The 19,459-nt window shown below is 44.6% G+C and overlaps 1 protein-coding gene across 1 annotated transcript; it reads left to right on the plus strand.

Moving 5' to 3' along the window:
• Positions 1-1,253: 1,253 nt before the first annotated feature.
• On the plus strand, positions 1,254-2,482 carry LOC133901997 (auxin-responsive protein SAUR36-like). Its single transcript, XM_062343561.1, has 2 exons — positions 1,254-2,016; positions 2,128-2,482. Exons 1-2 carry the CDS (start codon positions 1,554-1,556, stop codon positions 2,181-2,183), a joined length of 519 nt encoding a protein of 172 aa, XP_062199545.1. The 5' UTR covers positions 1,254-1,553; the 3' UTR covers positions 2,184-2,482.
• The last annotated feature ends 16,977 nt before the right edge of the window (positions 2,483-19,459 follow it).

Genomic DNA, 19,459 nt, shown 5'->3' on the forward strand with positions numbered 1-19,459 from the left:
CCTGGCAGACCGGAACTGCACTGGTTACTGACGGAACACTGTCGTCGACAATTAACTAATAATCGCCAGATAATCAAGTAGAAAACCACAGGGCCGTACAGCAATCGTGGTACACCGACTTCGCTACCTAGCTTAATCCCTTTGGAGCTAGATCACATGGCTCGCGTTTCCCTTTGGAGCTTTGGCTCGGCAGCTCGCCATCGCTTTTGGGCATGCATGCAACGTACGCGACTACGCGCTCATGTGATACCTGGGATGGGAGAGAGAGGGAGGCCCTCTCGCGTACGTACGTTTCCCCGTGCAGGGTAGCTAGACCGTCATGTGCTTGCACGTTGCCGCAGCCAGCTTTCCAAGCGATGCCGGTGGCCTTATCTGAAGATCGATCTAGCATGATCCGTGAACAAGCAAGTGGCGTGCATAGTAATTTATCCAACATAAAAGTGAGCTAGTACATCGTAAGTCGGTATGTTTCTTTTGTGTACGGCAACTGTTCTGTTATGGGATAAAAGCTTATTTCTATACGTTAGAATACAAAAAATATCAATATCAGTATACACTATTTTTAGTGAAGTGTCCGACTAAGTTATTTATCACAGATGACTCTGAATTAGAAACATAATGAAAAATAATCTCATGTTGTAGGATATTTTAGTACGAACAATTCCAAAAAAAATACATCTAAAACAGGATAGAATACAAAGGTTTCGGTAGTAGTCATGGGATAAAAACACGAGCCCGATCGATAACAGTTTTGTGAGTATTTTATCGGTAATGCCGATGTGTTAACGGTTGTTTGGCACGTTCATTAAGCAATGTATAGTAAGAATGTACTTTATCCTTCTAAACTAATCGGCCAGACTGCCACCCCAAGTCATTAGTTATTGTAATTGCTTCTTTCTGCTTAAAAATAGCTTCAAGAGGTGATAGCAGCACTCAGCGTTTCAGGGGCCTTGGTTCCTGCCGTGTCGGGTCGCAAAATTAAACGACATATATTATAGAATAACAAAGGAAAATCCCTTGCAATATTTTACTAGTACTAGTTACACAGACGATGCACCGGCATAATCATGCTCTAACCTGGCATCGATCGAACACGATTATGCAGGCATGTTCTTGTGTAAAGTGTGGACAGCAAGTTAAAGTTCCCGTGCGATATCTTTTGCTGTTCCAGTTCAGAAAATTCAGAGGGTGGTACATCACTGTTTTGTAACTGTGTGCTCATTAATATTCGTCCTTAACTTGCAAGACAGCACTAGTTTAATTAGTTTTCTCCATCATTGACAGTTTGCCACCGAAGAGTCTGAAAAATTAAGCTATTTAGCGGAGTAGCTTAGCCGGATGAATCAAACACAAGGCATTCTTGAGCGACACGCCGCACAGAGGAATCTTTTTGTTCGGCCATGTTACCCCTGATGGAGTACGACTTGATTATATAATCGTCTCGGCTCCTGCATGATGCCACGCACCCTCTCTCGTTTGTTCCATTCCATCTCAAGCTCTCACACTCTCTCGAGATCCAAGAACGCCATTGCTGTCAAGGTGCACGGTGCCTGATGAGCGACGATGGCGCGAAGGCGTCGACGGGCATCAAGCAGATCGTGCGGCTGCGGGAGCTGCTGCACAAGTGGCAGACCATGGCGCTAGGGGCGAAGCAGGAGGAGCACATGCCGCCGGAGGAGGTGGCGGCGTCGGCGGCGATCCCGCCGTTCGTGCTGCGGCGGCTGCGGAGGACGGAGACGGTGGACTCGGTCTCGGACGACGAGGGCTGCCACAGCCCGCAGGCGCCGCCGGACGTGCCGCGGGGCTACTGCCCCGTGTACGTGGGGCCCGAGCAGCGGCGGTTCGTGATCCCGACCGGCTACCTGGGCCACCCCGTGTTCCGGCTGCTGCTGGAGAAGGCGGAGGAGGAGTTCGGTTTCCGGAGCGAGGGCGCGCTCGCCATCCCCTGCGAGACCGAGACCTTCAAGTACATCCTCCAGTGCGTCGAGCGCCACGACAAGGACCTCGCCGCCGACGGTATGTACGTCACGTTCATACATGTGGTTAACTAACCAGTTCCTTACTGCTGATCAAACTGCTGATTTGGTCACCGATGGAGCCATTTCTGATGCGTTTGAATTGCTGCAGAAGGGCACACGACCATGGGGCTGCAGCAAGAACCGGCGATGCATCATGCTCCGTAAACTAGAAGACGTTGTATTGCAATGTATTGTACGTTGTTGTAATTTTTAATTTTATTTTCGATTTTTGAAAGAAAAAAAGGAGTGCTATGTATAATGTTTAGGAGCCAAGACATTGTGGTCAAGAATTCAGTTGATCTGTCAAGCTGGCTAATAGCCAAGCACTTGGTTGTGAATTAAGGTAGTTTGTGATGATTATCGAGCACTACTGCAGAACTGATCAAAAGTAGCATTACATCAGTACTAGTTGTACAAGAACCGTCATTGAAAATATATCAGTGCCGGTTCTTAACTTTCTGTACTCGAACAGTGATGGAGTTGTTAAAAATTGGCACTAATAGTCTGAATTAGTGCCGGTTTGTAACACGATTCAGCACTGATACGTAATATCAGTGTCGGTTGTAGTCATAATTGGTATTAATTGTTCATCTAGACCTAAAATTTTAATCCATTCTAATTTTAGCTCGACTAAACCTCCGACTCCAACTATCAGTGCTGGTTCTGATCACAACTAGCACTGATAGTCTATATGGACCCGAAAATTTGTTTCAATCTAATTTTTACTCGAGCAAGTCCGACTCTAGATATTTTTCTCGGCTCTTCTCTCTCGCACAATCTCTCAAACTCTCATCACTCTCTCGGTCCCCGTTGCCCCTCTCTCTCTCTCGATCTCTCCTCTCTCTCTCTCTCTCTCTCTCTCTCTCTCTCTCTCTCTCTCTCTCTCTCTCTCTCGGACTTGGCAGCACATCTAGTCTCCGTCTCCGGTGGGGAGGAGGCAAGCCAAGAACACAACACAAGCAGCTGCTAAGCTAGCCAAGCCCACCCGATCCATCCCCTCCTGCTCCTGCCCACTCTCCAGATCCCCGAGTCATTGCCAGTTCTGCGCTCAGATTCACGAGCTCGTCTCCCAAATCTAGCTTCACTCGCCCAAATTCTGTTCTTGCTAGCAAAGAGGTAGTTTTGATTGGAAAAGCCCAGTTCTTGACTGCTTCTTGGTGTTCTTGATGCGTTTGCTCTATCGAAATGTGATCTTTCTGGTGGTGCGGGTGCTATTCAGAGGCGCTCAAGCCCGGGAAGCTCTACTTCCTCATCCAGATCCCCCGCAACATCGGCGTCGGCAATGAAAACCAGCGCGCACTGTGAAAGACGTGGTCTGGCGGCGCCTGGGGATGACGTCGTGCGGTTTCGCATGCTCCTACCCAAGACTGAGGTGGTTAGGCTGATGAAGGAGAGCAAGGGCGCCGCTGAGGCCACCGAGAAGATCATGCAACTCTACGTGGTGAGAGACCAGGGTGCCGCCGCACCAGCCTTCATGCTATCCGGCAAGAAGTCGGCCTTGAAGAAAGAGGTGAGCATACATCTTCCTGCATGCACGTCACTTTCCTCAATTAACCCTGTTGTCATATTGTATCTTTTCCACATAGTTCTTTGAGCGATAATCGACAACACTATACTGATTGGGTGTTCGGTCGAAGAGTTGGTTGATTCGCTCACAGAGATCACACTGCTCATTGTGTGTTTGGTCGAAGAGTTGGTTGTTTCACTCGTAGCCTGCTCGCTTCCTCATCTAGAGAGCTCAGTTGGGAGAGCGTCAGACTGAAGATCTAAAGGTCACATGTTCGATCCACGCTCATCGCATTCTTCTGTTTTTTAACATGATTGTCTTCTTGTAATCTGGATATTGTTGCATATATGTGTTCTCTGTATAAAATATAGTTGGCAGATTTTTTTGCATTGTTGTATGGACAAGATAAGTCAATTCTTGCAATGTTGTACTAAATTTGATTGTGAGATGTGTTGTATATATAAGATGTGTTTGATTTGAGCATGCGGCGGCCGTGGCAGGAGCACCGCGACGACAGTAGTGATAATCAAATTGGCTCGTTTATTTTTTTAGCTCCGAAACCTTTTCACTGCACCAACTTGCAATGAAATGTATTTTTAGTACCGATTCTAGATCGGACACTGATAATCATAAGCTATGAGTACCAAGTACTCAGTGCTAATTTAAAAATCAGTATTGATAGGGTTTTTGAACCAGTACTAATATGCCTTTATGAGGTAGTGTAGCTCTATTTCTTCCAACTTGGTGAACTAGCCTATTAGTGGCATGATGGTCAGTTTGTCAAGTTTCTGCAGCATTTTTTTTCTTTTTAGAATACGCGAATACATATAAAGCCCGTACCAGGTACCATCCATCAAAAGGAAATTTTCGCCAGATCGGTCAGAGTTTTCTGATGTCAGCAACGTTCTCTCTGTCCATGTTCTTACACCTATGCTTCAATCAACATAATTCTCTTATCAGAATATAATCGCGCTTGTCTACTGCGAGCTATTAGTTTAACACTTTTATCAGATCGCGCCATTTTTTTATTATTACCTTCACAATCAGCGTCTCTCGACGACTCGATCTCATGTTACTAGGACACGAAACAAAACGCCCCAATAATTCCCGTCCTCGATCTGAGTCTGTTAGGCTGGCCGGCGGTCACGGCTGACCGCGTACGTCGAATGCTCGCCGTTGACTCGCCTTATGGTTGTCACCTTTACGTTATCCTGGCCGACCTTATCGACGGCGGCAGCCAAGTTTCATGTCCCAATCCTGACGACCAATCCGTTCTCTGGACCGGCCTTGGCTGCCTGGCATCGCCGGCCCCGCCCGCAGCCCCGGCCCCGCGCATCTCACGTCCGCGCGCGGCATCGCAACGAAGGACCGGCCGCCGCGGCAGCTGTCACGTGCAAACCGCCCCGGCGGCGGCTCGGACCCGTCCAGCCATACGACCGGCCAACAACACGGGGTTCACCACTTCACCCCTGGCTCGTAGTCGTCGCGCGCCGAACCGGACGCTGCCGCGCGGCCAGGCAGGCCGCTACCGAGTTTTGGCCCCGCGCGCACCCAGCAGCCGTCTCGCGCGGCATCCTTCGTAGCCAAGCCAGTAAAGCCATCCCCTATGGACCGTGTCGCACCGCCCGGCCCCCGTGCGCGCGCCCGCCCGCCCGGAAGATCGGATCCACGCAGCTGCCGCGTCCACCCGTCTGGAAGATCACGGGTCCACGCAGCTGCCGCGTCCACCACCTTTGGTTCGGTTGTGTCCGTCGTTTCCACCGCGTCTGGAGTACGTCCCACACGGTCCAGAGCTGGCCAACTAGACCGGCCTAAGGCATGCTACTGTAGGTCTACCTCGTCGTGCCGGCACAGGCCAATCTAAGCTAAGCCCCATCCTAGCCAGCTCGCCTCCCTGGTTGTTTGGCCCTGCCTCGCCTCTGCTCCCCGCTGCCCTGGCCACCCCTACATTATGCCTTCGTGCCTCGCCTCGCCCCTGCATCGTCGCCCCCATCGTGCTATGGGCTAAGGCTCCAACATGTGGGCTGGAACAACACGACTTAGTTAGTTAGTCAGGGCTAACGGGTTGTGTCTAGCTGGACCCGTGTCGGGACGGTCCAGTTGGCCAGGTCTTCCCGCCCAACGGTGCATCCGCGTGCTTCCAGAATTTTATTTTTATATTTCTAAAATAAAATAATTGCAAAAATAGTTGTTGGTTTAAATTTTTTTTGCAACTGTAGCTTATTTTTATAATTTTTTTATTTTCGAAATATTCTAAAAATAAAAAGCTCCGTGCTTCCGTTAGAGCTCTGGATTCTGATGGGCTGGCAGCCTGCACTGGCCTGGTCCAAACTCTGAAACTGCTTCGATAGTCCATCACATATCGTAGCCAGCCCATGGGTTAACGCAAAGCTGATCCCAAATAAAGCCCAGACAATGCCAGAAGGCTTTTTCAGTCCAAGCCCAGATGTCGCCCAAATGCAGGCCGATATGTTGCAATCCTCAAATTCGGAAGGGATGGTTGCTTCAAAGTTTTAAAAGGGCTATGCCTTCGCCCTTTGTTCCATCACGAATTTGCGATGGAGCAGGGGGTGGTGTATCTTGGATTTAAATTTTGTGGACTTACGGTAAAACACACCGCGCATTGGAGTTGCTAGTTTTAGACTAGCTTCGCCTGATACAATTCGAGCTTCACCTGGAACTACCATACATTGAAAGTCCTTTGAAACAGCTCCCACGAGAATCCATATATAACCAAAGAAACCCCCTAGGCGTTTCAATGAAGTGTCCATTATGATTACGTACACTTCTTCAATGACGTTATACGCACGTACGTACTCCACTCAGCATGATTCCTGAACGGCAAAATTTTCTAGTCTTTTCTAGAAGGCAAAATCTGCCACATGACACTAAATTTTACTGACATTTGTCATTTCACACCAAACTTTCAGTATTTAGCCATGGTACATTGTAAATTTATGGCTCTTTGCCACATGGCACTATAGCCACTAGAATAATATTTTCATGGATTTAGATGAGAGAAAATTTACAAAATGGCGTTCGATACCCCTGGCTTAAACATGCCGCTGAATCAATGATTTCAATTTTGTTTTCCAATTTATTCGTTCACCGGCGGACTAATTTCAAAATTTTTGTTCTAAATTTTGGTAATTTTTTGAACAAATTTAAAATTTTAAATATCTAGAAGGAAATGAAGGTACTTTCATTTTTGTATGCACTTCACAACCTTTAGCCTAGTGGTTGGGTAGCAATCGCTTAACCTAAACCTACAAGATCGCCTGTTCGAGCCTCAGCCCTTAAGTGTATTTTTTTTGGCTGTTTTTGCAATGTGTGGGCTCAGGGTGCAGAGCTAGGCATGGCTCAAGACCTGGACCATGTCCAAGGCTGAACGGCCGGTGGTCTATAGGAGCTATAGAAAAACAAGAAGCTGAATATGGGTTGCGACCTAGGCCACGGCCCTAGGTGGCCCAGTGGGAGCTCTGCCCCAGTGTGGGCTCCGTTAGTGTGAGAGAAAATGAAGGAAAAAAAAATTAGGTTGTTTTTTTTCTACATTTTCCCTAATTTTAGCCCATTGAAACATGATTTTCTTTCCGATTTGTAGGATAAACTTTCAGTTCCATGAAACTGATTTGGCATAAAATGGTCCCTCCAAGCCAAAACTGCTTACTCCAAGTCAAAACTGCTGCTACAAACCCGAAAGGCAAAATAGTCTTTCCATCAACACTCTCACATGAAGTCTAAAAAAATACTATATTCTCGTGTAGCAAAGTACCACAAATTTATACTGTCTTGCCGTTAAATATTGTAAGTTTCTTGTGAAATGGACAATGACATCAAAGTTGAGCGTCGGGCAAATTTCAATAAAGGCCATGAAGTATATAGTACACCGACCGACGCAGGCTTCCGAATCTCTTGGTTGCTGTTGGTTCGCTGCAGCTACCCGCGCCATCCTCGTGGGCGATTCAATGCCCGTGGCAAAGTTTAGTTGTTGCAGATTCGCAGTGAAAGCACCTGTCCCCAGGGATTCGACAGTATCGAGCAGCTGCAGCCTGCTACAATATCCGTATACCGACTGGCCGGCCGGCCGGCAAGAGATGAGTCGAGCGTGCCTGGGCCCTAGCTGGCCCATCGCGCGCGTTACACGGGCTGCACCTGCGCACGCGCCATGTTCTTGGGCTGCTGGTGCATGCATGTGTGTGATGTTTTTTGTTTTTGGAAGTGTTGATGGCGTATCCGGCCATCCGTCTGTGTATCTCCACTGTGGTTGGCTACCTGGCTGTCGGACGGTAGCTCGGGTGTCCGAAAAACATGGAGTGTGATAAGAGCTCGCCAACTCGAACCAATACGGATGGAACTGTAATTTTTTTTTTGCGGGAAAGGATGGAACTGCAATTATAGAAATTAACGCAAGATTTACCAACAAATTAAACCTTTGATCACCTAGCTTACTAACCATCTGCCTCACTGCCGGGATGGGAATGGGAAATGACGAGCAAACTCTGATAATTAAGCTTGGCTGATTTCACTAACCATGCTCTATCCCTACAGGCACATATATAGGGGGCAAATTCTATAAGACTCTTGTTACTGCTGTAAAAAAATATATAAGAGTGCTGGTTGAAAAATAGTTTTATTACCGGTTTTTTAATCGGTACGATGAGTACAACAAAATATGACCGTTGGAACGAGGCTATAAATACCCCCTCGGCTATTTACTCGACACTGATAGTTATCGACTATTAGTGCCGGTTTGCAACCAGCACATGAACTCACTATCACTACTAGTTTGAGTCACGAATCGGCAATGATAGGTGCATCGAGAGTCAAAAAAAAGTAACAAGCCAATTCAATTTCGAGTCGGCTCGGCTATCGGTACCGCTGGCACGCTCCGCCGCCGCGCCTGCTCCTCCGTCAACCTCCTCCGCTCGCTCAAGCCGCTCCCATCAGCTGCCGCTCCATCCACCTGCAAACCCGACCAAACCCAAATCGAAGAGCAATCACAACCTAATCCTCAAATCGCATACATCACAGCATCACAGCCCAATCCCCAAATCAAAGAGCAAATCCCAATAAATCTCTCGCATGAAAGTGCGCAATTCGCATGCTTTTAGCCAAACACAGAAAATACAATCATTCCCGATTAATCCAATTACCAAACAAAGACTAAATAAACGACCAGCAGCAACACTTGCGCCGCTCTGAGCAGCAGCAAGCCGGCCTCCGCACCCACTTGCGCCGCTCCAATGAGCAGCAGCACTTGCGCCGCTTCGAGCAGCAGCAGCAACACCCACTTGCATGCCGCTCTACGTGCCGGAGCTGCGCTTGCATAGGACAACAACGCTGTGAGTGACTAAATTCCGATGGCGAGAACCATGTGTGAGTGTGATAGGACTTACCTCGTGAGGAGATTGGTGATGGCCTTGTGGGAGATAAGCGATGAGGGGCCATCGTTGGCGATGCGCATGATGTACAGCTTGATGTCCTCGTACTCCACGACCGGCACACGCTCCTTGAACACAGTGCCAAGCTCGCTGGTGTTGCGCGACGTCGCCGAGGAAGCCGCGGAGGTATTCCATGCCGGATTTCATGGTGAGGATGCCCCGTTGCATGGCGAGGATCCTGCCGAGCACCCACTTGCATCGCTCTGAGCAGCAGCTGCGGCGGTGGGGCAGGAGTGAGTGAGGGAGAGAGAGGAAGAGATAAGGTGGAGAGAGATAAGGACTGAGGAAATTGATGCGTGAGGACTGAGGAAGAGATAAGGTGGAGCCAAAACGCGAGCCGAACGAATGGCGGATGAGCAAAAATGCGATTCGAAGGAAATTTCGGGTCTGACACTCTCAGTGGCGGTTGTCACTGCAATCAGTATCAGTGCCGTTTTTTAACACCTCGATCACTGTTCACACATGAAAACTTAAGAACTAGCACCGATACATTTTCAGTTCTGATTCTGTACAATCGGTATTGATATACCGCTTCTTTTGATCAGTTCTGTAGTAGTGATGAAAAAGATCCCTACGAGACCCTGTCGTACACTTCCGATCCAATAGCCTACACGCACGCATGCTGCACAATAAAAAAACACGTGTTCAGATCTCACAAGAGTCTACCCATAAAATTCCATTTTATAGAATTTACCTCATGATGTAGCCATGCACTGATGCACGACGGGCGAAAGGCAAACGCGACCTACTAGGCTACTACCGGCCGTGGGGATCGCGCCCGCATAAATGCATGCATGCAGTGGCGTAGACGTCACGACTGGGCCAGTAGAGAGTAGACGACAAGCGGCAGTACTGTGCCCGCGCCCACGAGAAGCCGTACGTACGCGCGCGCGCGGGCGTACGTGGGAACGAACAGGGCCGGACGGCCGCGCATGTGGCACCGGACGGACGCCGCGAGCTCGCTCTCGTCCGCGCGCGAGAGGGACGGCCCGGCGCCATGCGTACACGCGCAACAGGTGGCCATACGGAGCGGAGCCCTGGCGCGCGAGCGCGGGGACGGGGGGGCGCTTTTCTTAGTCGCGCGCGTCCGTGTTCCGCGCTGCCGCGCACATGGCACGTCGCGGCCGCAACCGCGACGGTACAACCGCAAGTAAATGCGCCGCACCGATCCAACGCACTGTTCTACGACATCAGCGTAGTACACCTCAGGCCGGCGGAGTGTGTACACGGAAGTGGGAAACTACGAACGTGCCACGGCTGCGTTCCTTCCAAATGGCTCAGCTTGGCAGATGACGGCTAGTTTGCATGAACGTACGTGCGGCTGCGGTTGTCCGGCCTTTTCCGCGGGACAAAAAGCTAAAGTTTAGAAACGCCAACGCAGCCAGATTCTGTATACATCTCCAAATTCGTCTGGCGTCGCCTTCAGCGCACGCTGCCATGCGCGCACGCATGAACGCATGCGCTCGCGGGCAAGAAGGCCGGCCGGTCTCCATCAGGACCATCAGGTACGTTAGTTGCTGAAACCGATCGGTCATTGGGGCAGCACTTTTCCCCGGACTGCTCACCAGGTATTGGACAAATTCCGTTTGAGAGAAATAGAAACTTCAATTCGTTTGCTGAAATTGGCCAGTCACCTCATAATCTATACAATTTCGTTTATGGAGAATAGACAATTTGAGGTGCCAATCAATGTTGTCGTTCCTCAAATTGCTCTATTCATGAGTGTATTAAAGATCTGTTTGGATAGACTGTGGTTTCAGAGTTTTTGTATAGCTGAGAAAGCGGTTGTAGTTATTGAATTTTAGTTGTTGATTTTTATAATAAATTTTTATCTTCTCAGCACATCTAAAAACTATAATAGATAGTACACCTAAAAGTCAGAAAAGATAGTTAAAATCTCTTTCTCAGCTTTTAATTTATTTCAACCACAATCACTTCCTCAGCTAGCCAAAAGTTATCAGAAACCGAAGTCAGAAGACCGCCGTTTGGATAGCTTCTAATTTTTTTAAGAAAAAAAAGAAAAAAAAGTCCATCTAAACGGGGGTAAAGTTACTCGTAACTGTAGTATCAGCTGGCTCATGAACACTGCATGCAGTACGTATTCTGTGAAACATCAGTACTCAACTCGAGCTGACCTATTAAAGATACATTCCTGTACGAAACGATCAAGATTATGCCGATGTAACGCCTCGTCGGAACGCTCATCGATCTCTCCGCGTTCTCTCTCCAACATTATTAGCATCCTTAGCTGTATGAGGGAGATACGAGTACCAGGCATCAGCTGGCCGACACTACAGCGTCGCAATCCCAGAGATACGCATTAGCTAAGTCCAGTTAGCGTTTGCTTTGTATAAACAGACCATGCTTGTCTCCGTAATGAGCACAAGTAAGCACGATCTGTGCATCTCCTGGCGTTGTCCCCAGGCCCCAATTACCATTAGCAGCTAGCATGCATCATTTTCCCACTACTATTTAGTCGCGACACCACATTAAGGATGGTGTTGTCAGTGGTGCAGAACTGTTGATCAATCTTAATTCAATTTAAACACGAGATTGCCAACTTAAGTACAAGCCAGTAGCTACCAAAGTACTTGCTAACAAATGACGTCTTGATACTAATGTGCAGCCTAAACCAGGGAGATCAGGGCGATCAGCAGTTCAGCACAACACCAGGCACTCCTAATTTGATAGACCGCGACAGCCCCAAACTACCATGTTGCAACATGGTGCCACAGACAGTGCAACGGACGGGTTGGTTCAGGAAATGGACGGGCGACCTACCTGGAGCGGCTAGCCAACCAACTTGATTGAGCCGGCCGGCTATATGGCACTGCACGTAGAAGAACCCAACCGTAAAAACCACCTGGGAGCCAATTGAAACCGGCCGAACATTCTCAAATCCCACAATCACTGTAGTACTGGCTAGGACAATCTGTTTTGCTTAACGTTTGGAGAAGCTATTGAAAAGGGTGTGCCATTGTGGTTGGGGATCCTTCTAGCTATCTAGCTCACAACGGTCGCCTTGCCGTGCCCATACTTTAAGCAGCAGCCATGGTTGTCATGATTTGTAGAAGGGCTCATGCCATGAAAAGCTCTTAATCAATCCCTTAAGGAAAAATAAGTAAATCGAAGTAGCTACTCTTAGGAGTTTATATTAATGGGTTACAGGGAAGGCCCGCCTTTTCTTAATTAGAGCTAGCACTTCTTTAAATTGCAAGAAGTATAATAAATACTAGCTAGTAACAGCAAAGGGTTGGCCTACCAGCTTTTTAATCCAACAGTGAAGGTGTTCAGTTTGTCCCCAACGTTGCTGTAGTGTTCAAGTCCCACCACATCAATCATTGCCGTTTACATATTACTACAATATTTGTGTGTACAAGACTGTTGATGGAAATGATCGACTCAGAATGTCGTAAAATATGATCTCTTGTTCGCTTTTTTTTTTTAAGATAATGGAAGCCACCACATCATAAACATATATACAGTCTGATTTTTATTACAATCATTCAGTATATAACTATACAAATCTTGGAAAGAAAAAGCAACCTAGGAAATGATTGACAATAATTTTAAACATCACATAGCCTATTATTAAATTCCATCCGTGCGAAGCAAATAGCTCCATCGCAATGACCTTCAAAGAGTGATATGCCACTAGGATCTCCATCTTTTCCTCTTCATGCTGCAGCAACATCTAGAAACGTAGCCAATATGCGTCCTAAAAATAGCATAAAAAAAGGTATGATGTTTTGTTTTGTCAAAAAACAATATCATTTCGACTTAGCTATAAAGCCCCAATGTGCTGCAACCTTAACCAAGGTAGTTTCTTTTTGCTTTTCACTCACGTGCCCAAGCCAATTACCCAACATGTGAGAAATATTATTATGTAGACTTAGATCCATTGTTATTTGGACTAATCGCCAAATCAATCTAACATATAGGCATTTAAAGAAAAGATGTTGTATATTCTCATTGCAATGACATAAACAGTATTGTTGACTAACATTCAAATTCTTCCTGGCTAGATTATCTTTGGTTAGGATTACTACCCTATGTAGAAACCACATGAACATCTTGATTTTCAATGGCATTTCCAGCTTCCGCAATTTTTTATGTTCGAAAGGAATGCTTTTTGGTTAACCATAATGTGATGCATAGAATGTACCAAAAATTGCCCATTCCTATGTAGGTTCCAATAGAGTATATCCCTTCGTTAATTAATTGAACTTGTGCCAATTTAGCAACAAGCTCATGCCAAGCTATGAGTTTACCACCCCTCCCCCCACCAACGTTCTTCTAAAAGTGACATTGAGTGAGTCACTACGTATCACCTCGGCAACCATGGAATGTTTCTTCTGGACAATGTTAAAAAGCAAAGGTTATTGTTCACACAAAGGGGTTGGTCCCTAGCCATGTGTCCTCCCTAAACCTTATTTGTTCACCGTTTCCAATACGAAACGCCCCAAGGTCTAGGAATTCCTGTTTAACCTTTAATAGACCCTTCCAGAAATGGATTCCATTGGTTTCACTTTGACTTGCGATAGAGTTTTGCTCCCAAATGTTTGTTTCTCAATATATTTTGCCATACACCATCCTCATTTAGCAATTTGAATAACCACTTGCTAAGGACACACTTATTTTTTAAGTTCAAATCTACAATCCCAAGATCACCTTTATCCTTGGGACCACATAGGAGATTTCATCGAGCAAGTATATATTTCTTTTTATGATTTTTCCCTTACCAGAAGAAGCGGAACCGGTAATAATCCACCCTCTTCAGCACTCCTTTGGGTACTTCAAAGAAGAACATCATGAACATTGGTAGGCTACTGAGTATGAAATTGATAAGCACCTACCATAGAACATGTGCTTAGCCTTTCAGCTACTCAATTTCTTTTCAAAATGTTCTTCGACCCCCTTCCAATCTTTGTTCCTTTGTTTTCTATAATGTATAGGGACACCCAGATATCATAAAGTATAGGACCCAATCTCACAACTGAATAATTTTGTGTACTGCTCCTTAAATTTCTTTGCATCTCCATAGGAAATTTTCAATTTTATGGAAATTGATCTTAAGTCCGAGTATCTGTTCAAAAGAACAAAATAATAACTTCATGTTTTTGGCTTGCTCTATGTTATGGTCCATGAAAATGATTGTACATTCATATATTGCATAACAGATAGACCATTATCAACCAAATGAGGGACCACTCCTTTTATTTGTTTGTCCTCTTTCACCATATTAATTAGTATAGCAATAATATTTGCTACTATATATAAAATAGGGGAGAGGGGGTCACATTGTCTCTATCTTTTTTTCCCGTTTAGAAGTAGCGGCCAATGTCGTTATTGACTTTGATGCCAACACTTCTACTAGTAACAAAATTTTCAACCCATTTGCACCTTTGCGGTGGAAATCCCTTTAGTCTCAATTTTTTATTTAGAAAAGACCATTTAACTTTGTCATAGGTCTTTTCAAAGTCAATCTTAAGTACGGTCCCATTCAGTTTCTCTATGTGCAACTCATGTATAGTTCCATGTAGTATGACCACTCCTTCCATTATATTCTACTTTGGCATGAATGTAGTATGTGTGGGACTCACAATTTTTTAAGAAACACTACTTATTCTATCTTGGCATGAAGGTAGTCTGTGTGGGACTCATAATTTTTCAACAAACACTACTTATTCTATTAGTGCCAACTTCATTGAATATTTTAAAAGTTGATATTAAGTAGACATATGGGTCTGTATTGCTATATTTGTTTCACATCCTTGATTTTGGGTAGTAGAGTGATCACCCCAAAGTTTAGGCTATATAGTGGTAATTGGTCATCATGGAAATCTTTGAGTAGGGCCATTAGATCTCCTTTGATAATCTTCCAGAATACTTGATAAAATTCAGCCAAAAAACCATCTAGACCTAAAGTTTTATTATGATATTGCCTCCCTTACCTCCTTTTATGTGAATGCAGCAGTAAGGATGTCATTTTCTAACTCCCTTACTTGGGCAATGTCATCACAACATGTTTCCACCATTGAGAAGTGATTTTCCTCTGGGGGTGAATAACCCTTTGTAGTATTTTGTGTTGTATTTCTTTAGTTACGCATCACCCACAATCACACCATCTTCCTATTTCAATCGGAATATGTATTGTTTTTGGTGTTTTCCATTAGCATCTAATTGGAAATAGTTAGTATTATCATCCCCTTCCAGTAAGTCCTTTACTTTGAAGCATTTGTATCATTTTATATCCTCATCCCTTAATAGATGGACTAGTCATTCATTGAGATATTGTTTTAAATTTATCTCATGTGGCGTTAGTCAAGTGTGCTCCACTTTCTTATCCAGAGTGTCTATTAAGACAGTGAGCTCCCTTTTCTCTTTTTTTAGGCCCTGCTAGTATGTTTGGCCCAACCTCTTAAATATTGTCTAAGAGAGCATATCTTGTTTTGCCATTTTTCCACGGCAGTATTTCCTCTATGTTTCTTTTGCAAAATATAACCTGTAAAAAATGTAGATGGAAATTATTTAGGGTTTTCGCCACATCCCAATCGGTGAGCTTGGTCATCTTTATATAGTCATGAGTACATATTACAGATATACATGAATTCGGTTTAAACAACTTTGACGGCTAGTTGTTCACAACAAAACAATCAATGTGCATGTTTATCTACAGTGCCATACAAGCTAGGATCTCCGTCATATAATATATGTTCTCCTTGAGAGTCATCTTCCTTAACTGCAAGGTTGTTTAATAGCCCCCCTTGATCACAACTACTTGTCTTTCCCAGTTGGTTTGTACGGATTTAATTTTCGTGTCAAATTGTCTTTCAACACAATTTTGGAACTCAAGAAACACTTGCTCAACATCTTACTCGTGATTTATTAAATAGAACCAACAAAATTTTCTAAAATCATCGAGGAAGCTTACATAATATCTAAAACCACTACTAGAATTTATAGTAGGCCCCAAATGTTTGAGTGGACAAGCTCAAAAGGAGTACTAGACACACGGGTAGATAATGAGCCTTTGCCTGCTGACATGCATCATAGATGTGTTGCTCTTTATTGGACACGTGTGAAGACTTCAAATTATTTGACTCCAAGATGTTGAGAATGACACGGTGTGTAGGATGGTCTAACCTCCTATGCCATACTTCTTGGGTTGGGTTGGCAAAGGAGGACGCATGATTCTTTTGCAGGGATGGCATAGGACAGAGGCCATCTCACGATCTATTGTGCACCAACGTGGTTTTCGTGATTCGGTCTTTACAGAAAAACGAATAATCATCATGAAATTCTAAGAAGGCATCATTATCAATAGATAACTTATGAACATAGAGCAAGTTTTTACTGATGCGAGGAATATGGAAATATTTTTAATACACAAAGGACGATTAGAGATAGAAATCATAGTGTTACCAATGCGTGAGATAGATAGACCTGAGCCATTAGCCACTTGTACCTGATCATTGCCCTTGTATCTTTCATGCACACTTAGCTGATCCAGATCACCAGTGAGATGATTTGTTGTGCCGCTGTCCACGTACCAATTGGTATCAAAGGTATAGCCCTTAGACGAGGATTGTACATGGTCTGCCATCTTCATTTCTGGCTGGTAGGAGTGATCAAAATGGGAGTAGCATCTTAGTGCATATGGCCATACAAGTCGAATATTTGGTATGTCGACTTGCCATGTCCACCAGAGTTGCCACAGGCTGAGGCATCTCCACGTTCTCCTCCATCTTCCATTCTTGCCGGAGTTGCCGCAGCCTTTGCCACGATCATGGCTGTGCCCATTGCCGCCACGCCCTCATCCAACATGGTTGGTAGAGTGTGGAAATTGGTTGTTAGTGGTGTTGCCGAAACAAGGTTGATCATGCACCTTGTAACAACTGATCAGGTGGTCATAAAGGTCATTGAGCATGATATTGCTAGTGTGGATACCAATGGAGGTGGTTAGGGCATCGTACTCATTAACAATTCAAGAAGTGGATGGTCGATGGATGCCATCATGTCAGTGAAATGATCTAATGATCCTAGGGGGGGTGAATAGGGATCTACTCAAAATTTAATTTCTATCGATTTCTAGAACAAATAGGAATCTTAACCTAGATGAAGGAAAAGTAACTACTCGAGCAAGCAAGCTAAAACAAATCAAACGAACATACGAGCAAAGAACTCAAAAGTAAATGTAGAATTGAAACTTGTATAAAAGTAAATGCTTGAAGTAAATTGCGGAAAACTAAGTGAGTAGGGAAGAAGGACACCGATTTTTTCCCGATGTATCGAAGAGTTGACACTCTCCCATAATCCTCGTTGGAGCATCCACATAAGGATATCACTCCCCCTTGAGTCACTAAGACTGAAGTGTTCATTAGTGATTGCCACTTCTTCATCTCTGGATTGGCGGGTATCAAACCAAGTAAAAGCTCTTCCGGGGGCTCCCACAAGAATTCCAAGAGCTAACTGAAAACACCTTTAATCACCAAGACCGGCTAGGTGTTGCCAACCATCAAGAGTAACAAGCTAATTGCTTCACTTGATCACTATCAAGTCTAGACAACAGCTAAATACACACTCGCTACTCTTGAAGCACTAATGACATCCTTAATCTTGCATTAAAGAACTTAAAAATCAACTCAAGTGCTTTTCCTTGCTTCTTGATGACACACACAACGTATGAACTCCTCTGAGTTGCAAGAGAGATGAATAAAACCGAGTAAGAGGGTATATATATAGGCTAGAGGTCCAAATCTAGCTGTTGCCCAACCACTCAAACTTTCTGTGAACACCGGATGGTCTAGTTCACACAACCTTGTACATACTGGACAATCTGGTATGTTACCTTTTGCAAAAGCTGGCTCTGCTAGTTGTCAGAAGCCTTTGCCTGAATTGCCCCGGTGATCTTCAAATCACTACATCAGATCTTCCGGTGAGTTCATATCTCCCTGCACTGAGACACCTAGTCAGAATAATGATCTGGTGTGTTAAACTCCACAACACCAAACAATCCGGTCCCTTGAACTTCTTCTCCTCTGAAAAAATCCAATGTTCTATTAAATGCTCTGGAGTTCTTTTGCTTCTATCATCCGACCAACCGGTGAGGTCAACTCATTTCTTCATAGAACATTAAATTGCTCAGGTGTGTATAACTAGTCCAACACCGGACCATCCGGTGAGAATAATTTTTCTAAGTCTCATCCAATTCAATTAACTTTGAGCTCTAACTTCTTGACTTCTCACCCATGGGCTTCTTTGAGCTACCTAGTGCTAGAATTTTATAAGTGTGCATCCAACTAAGTCTAGACTTAACTAGATCAAGCTACAATACTTAGCCCCTTTTATTGTACGGTCAAAAGAGTAAAAAAGGAACCTTTAACTACTCGAAGTGTCCTTTATCACCTTGTGACACTTAGAACTAGAAGATTCTTAATCTAGATGCTACAATCTCCCTCTTTTTGGTGATTGATGATAACACAAATAGGAAGATGAAGATATTGAAGGTGATATGCCCAGAGGCAATCATAAAGATGATTATATTCCAAGAATGACTACTTTTTACATTTTGATTGGCAAGTATGTGCTTGTTCATGAAACTCTTTGTTTATATTATGATGTTATTCTTAGTCGATCCCTGGTCGTATATTATTGTGATGATACATAAGACCAACACATGTATTGATTGATGATCACGTTTCATGGATTATAGGTATAGAGATACCAAGTCAATAATGTGGATATTTTATGTTAGAGAACATGATGTTAGATAGACCCAACTTGAGATACTGCTGGGATTGTTATTTATAATGTGCCATCAGTTGTTATCTCAAATGGTGTGCCTGTAGGATCCTTAGATCTGAGATCGTTATTGATTCCCAGAATGTGTAGTGACATATGTTGAGAATTGCAAACACTATTCCGTAATTAGAAAGTCATAAAGGTAGTTTTTGGACTTGTCATGAAACATGTCGTGGGGTGTGAGCGATCAAGATGAAATTTGCCCCTCCTTGATAACGGGAGAGATGTCTCTGGGCCCATCGAGGTAGTTGGATTGAGAAAGTGCATGGCCATGCCAATATGATTAAAGAGTTAGTCATGATAAATTCACTACTTGATCGAGTGAATGGTCGAGCTATCACAAGTGTGTCACGTATCTCGCCTTGAGCTTGACTGGTATTGTGAGGCAAAGGGATCGGTGCATGTGTTTATTAATATTCAACCGATATGATCTTTTGTCTATACTCGGGAGTCAACATGTCCTACTAGGGACCGCTATTGATTTTGGTTTGGAAAAGGTTTGTGAGTTGTAGCCATTTGTACATGAACCTAACGGGTCACACACTTAATGGGTTGGAACAAAATATGCGAATTGGATTCATATATGGGTTTTGATTGGATTCTGATCCATGAGAAGTTAGAGTCCTAAAGGGCTTCAAACGTGAGAGCCCATTGGCGAGCTCTATATAAAGAGAGGTGTGGGTAGATCG

Source organism: Phragmites australis, chromosome 20 (assembly GCF_958298935.1).
Source record: "Phragmites australis chromosome 20, lpPhrAust1.1, whole genome shotgun sequence".
Lineage (NCBI taxonomy): Eukaryota > Viridiplantae > Streptophyta > Magnoliopsida > Poales > Poaceae > Phragmites > Phragmites australis.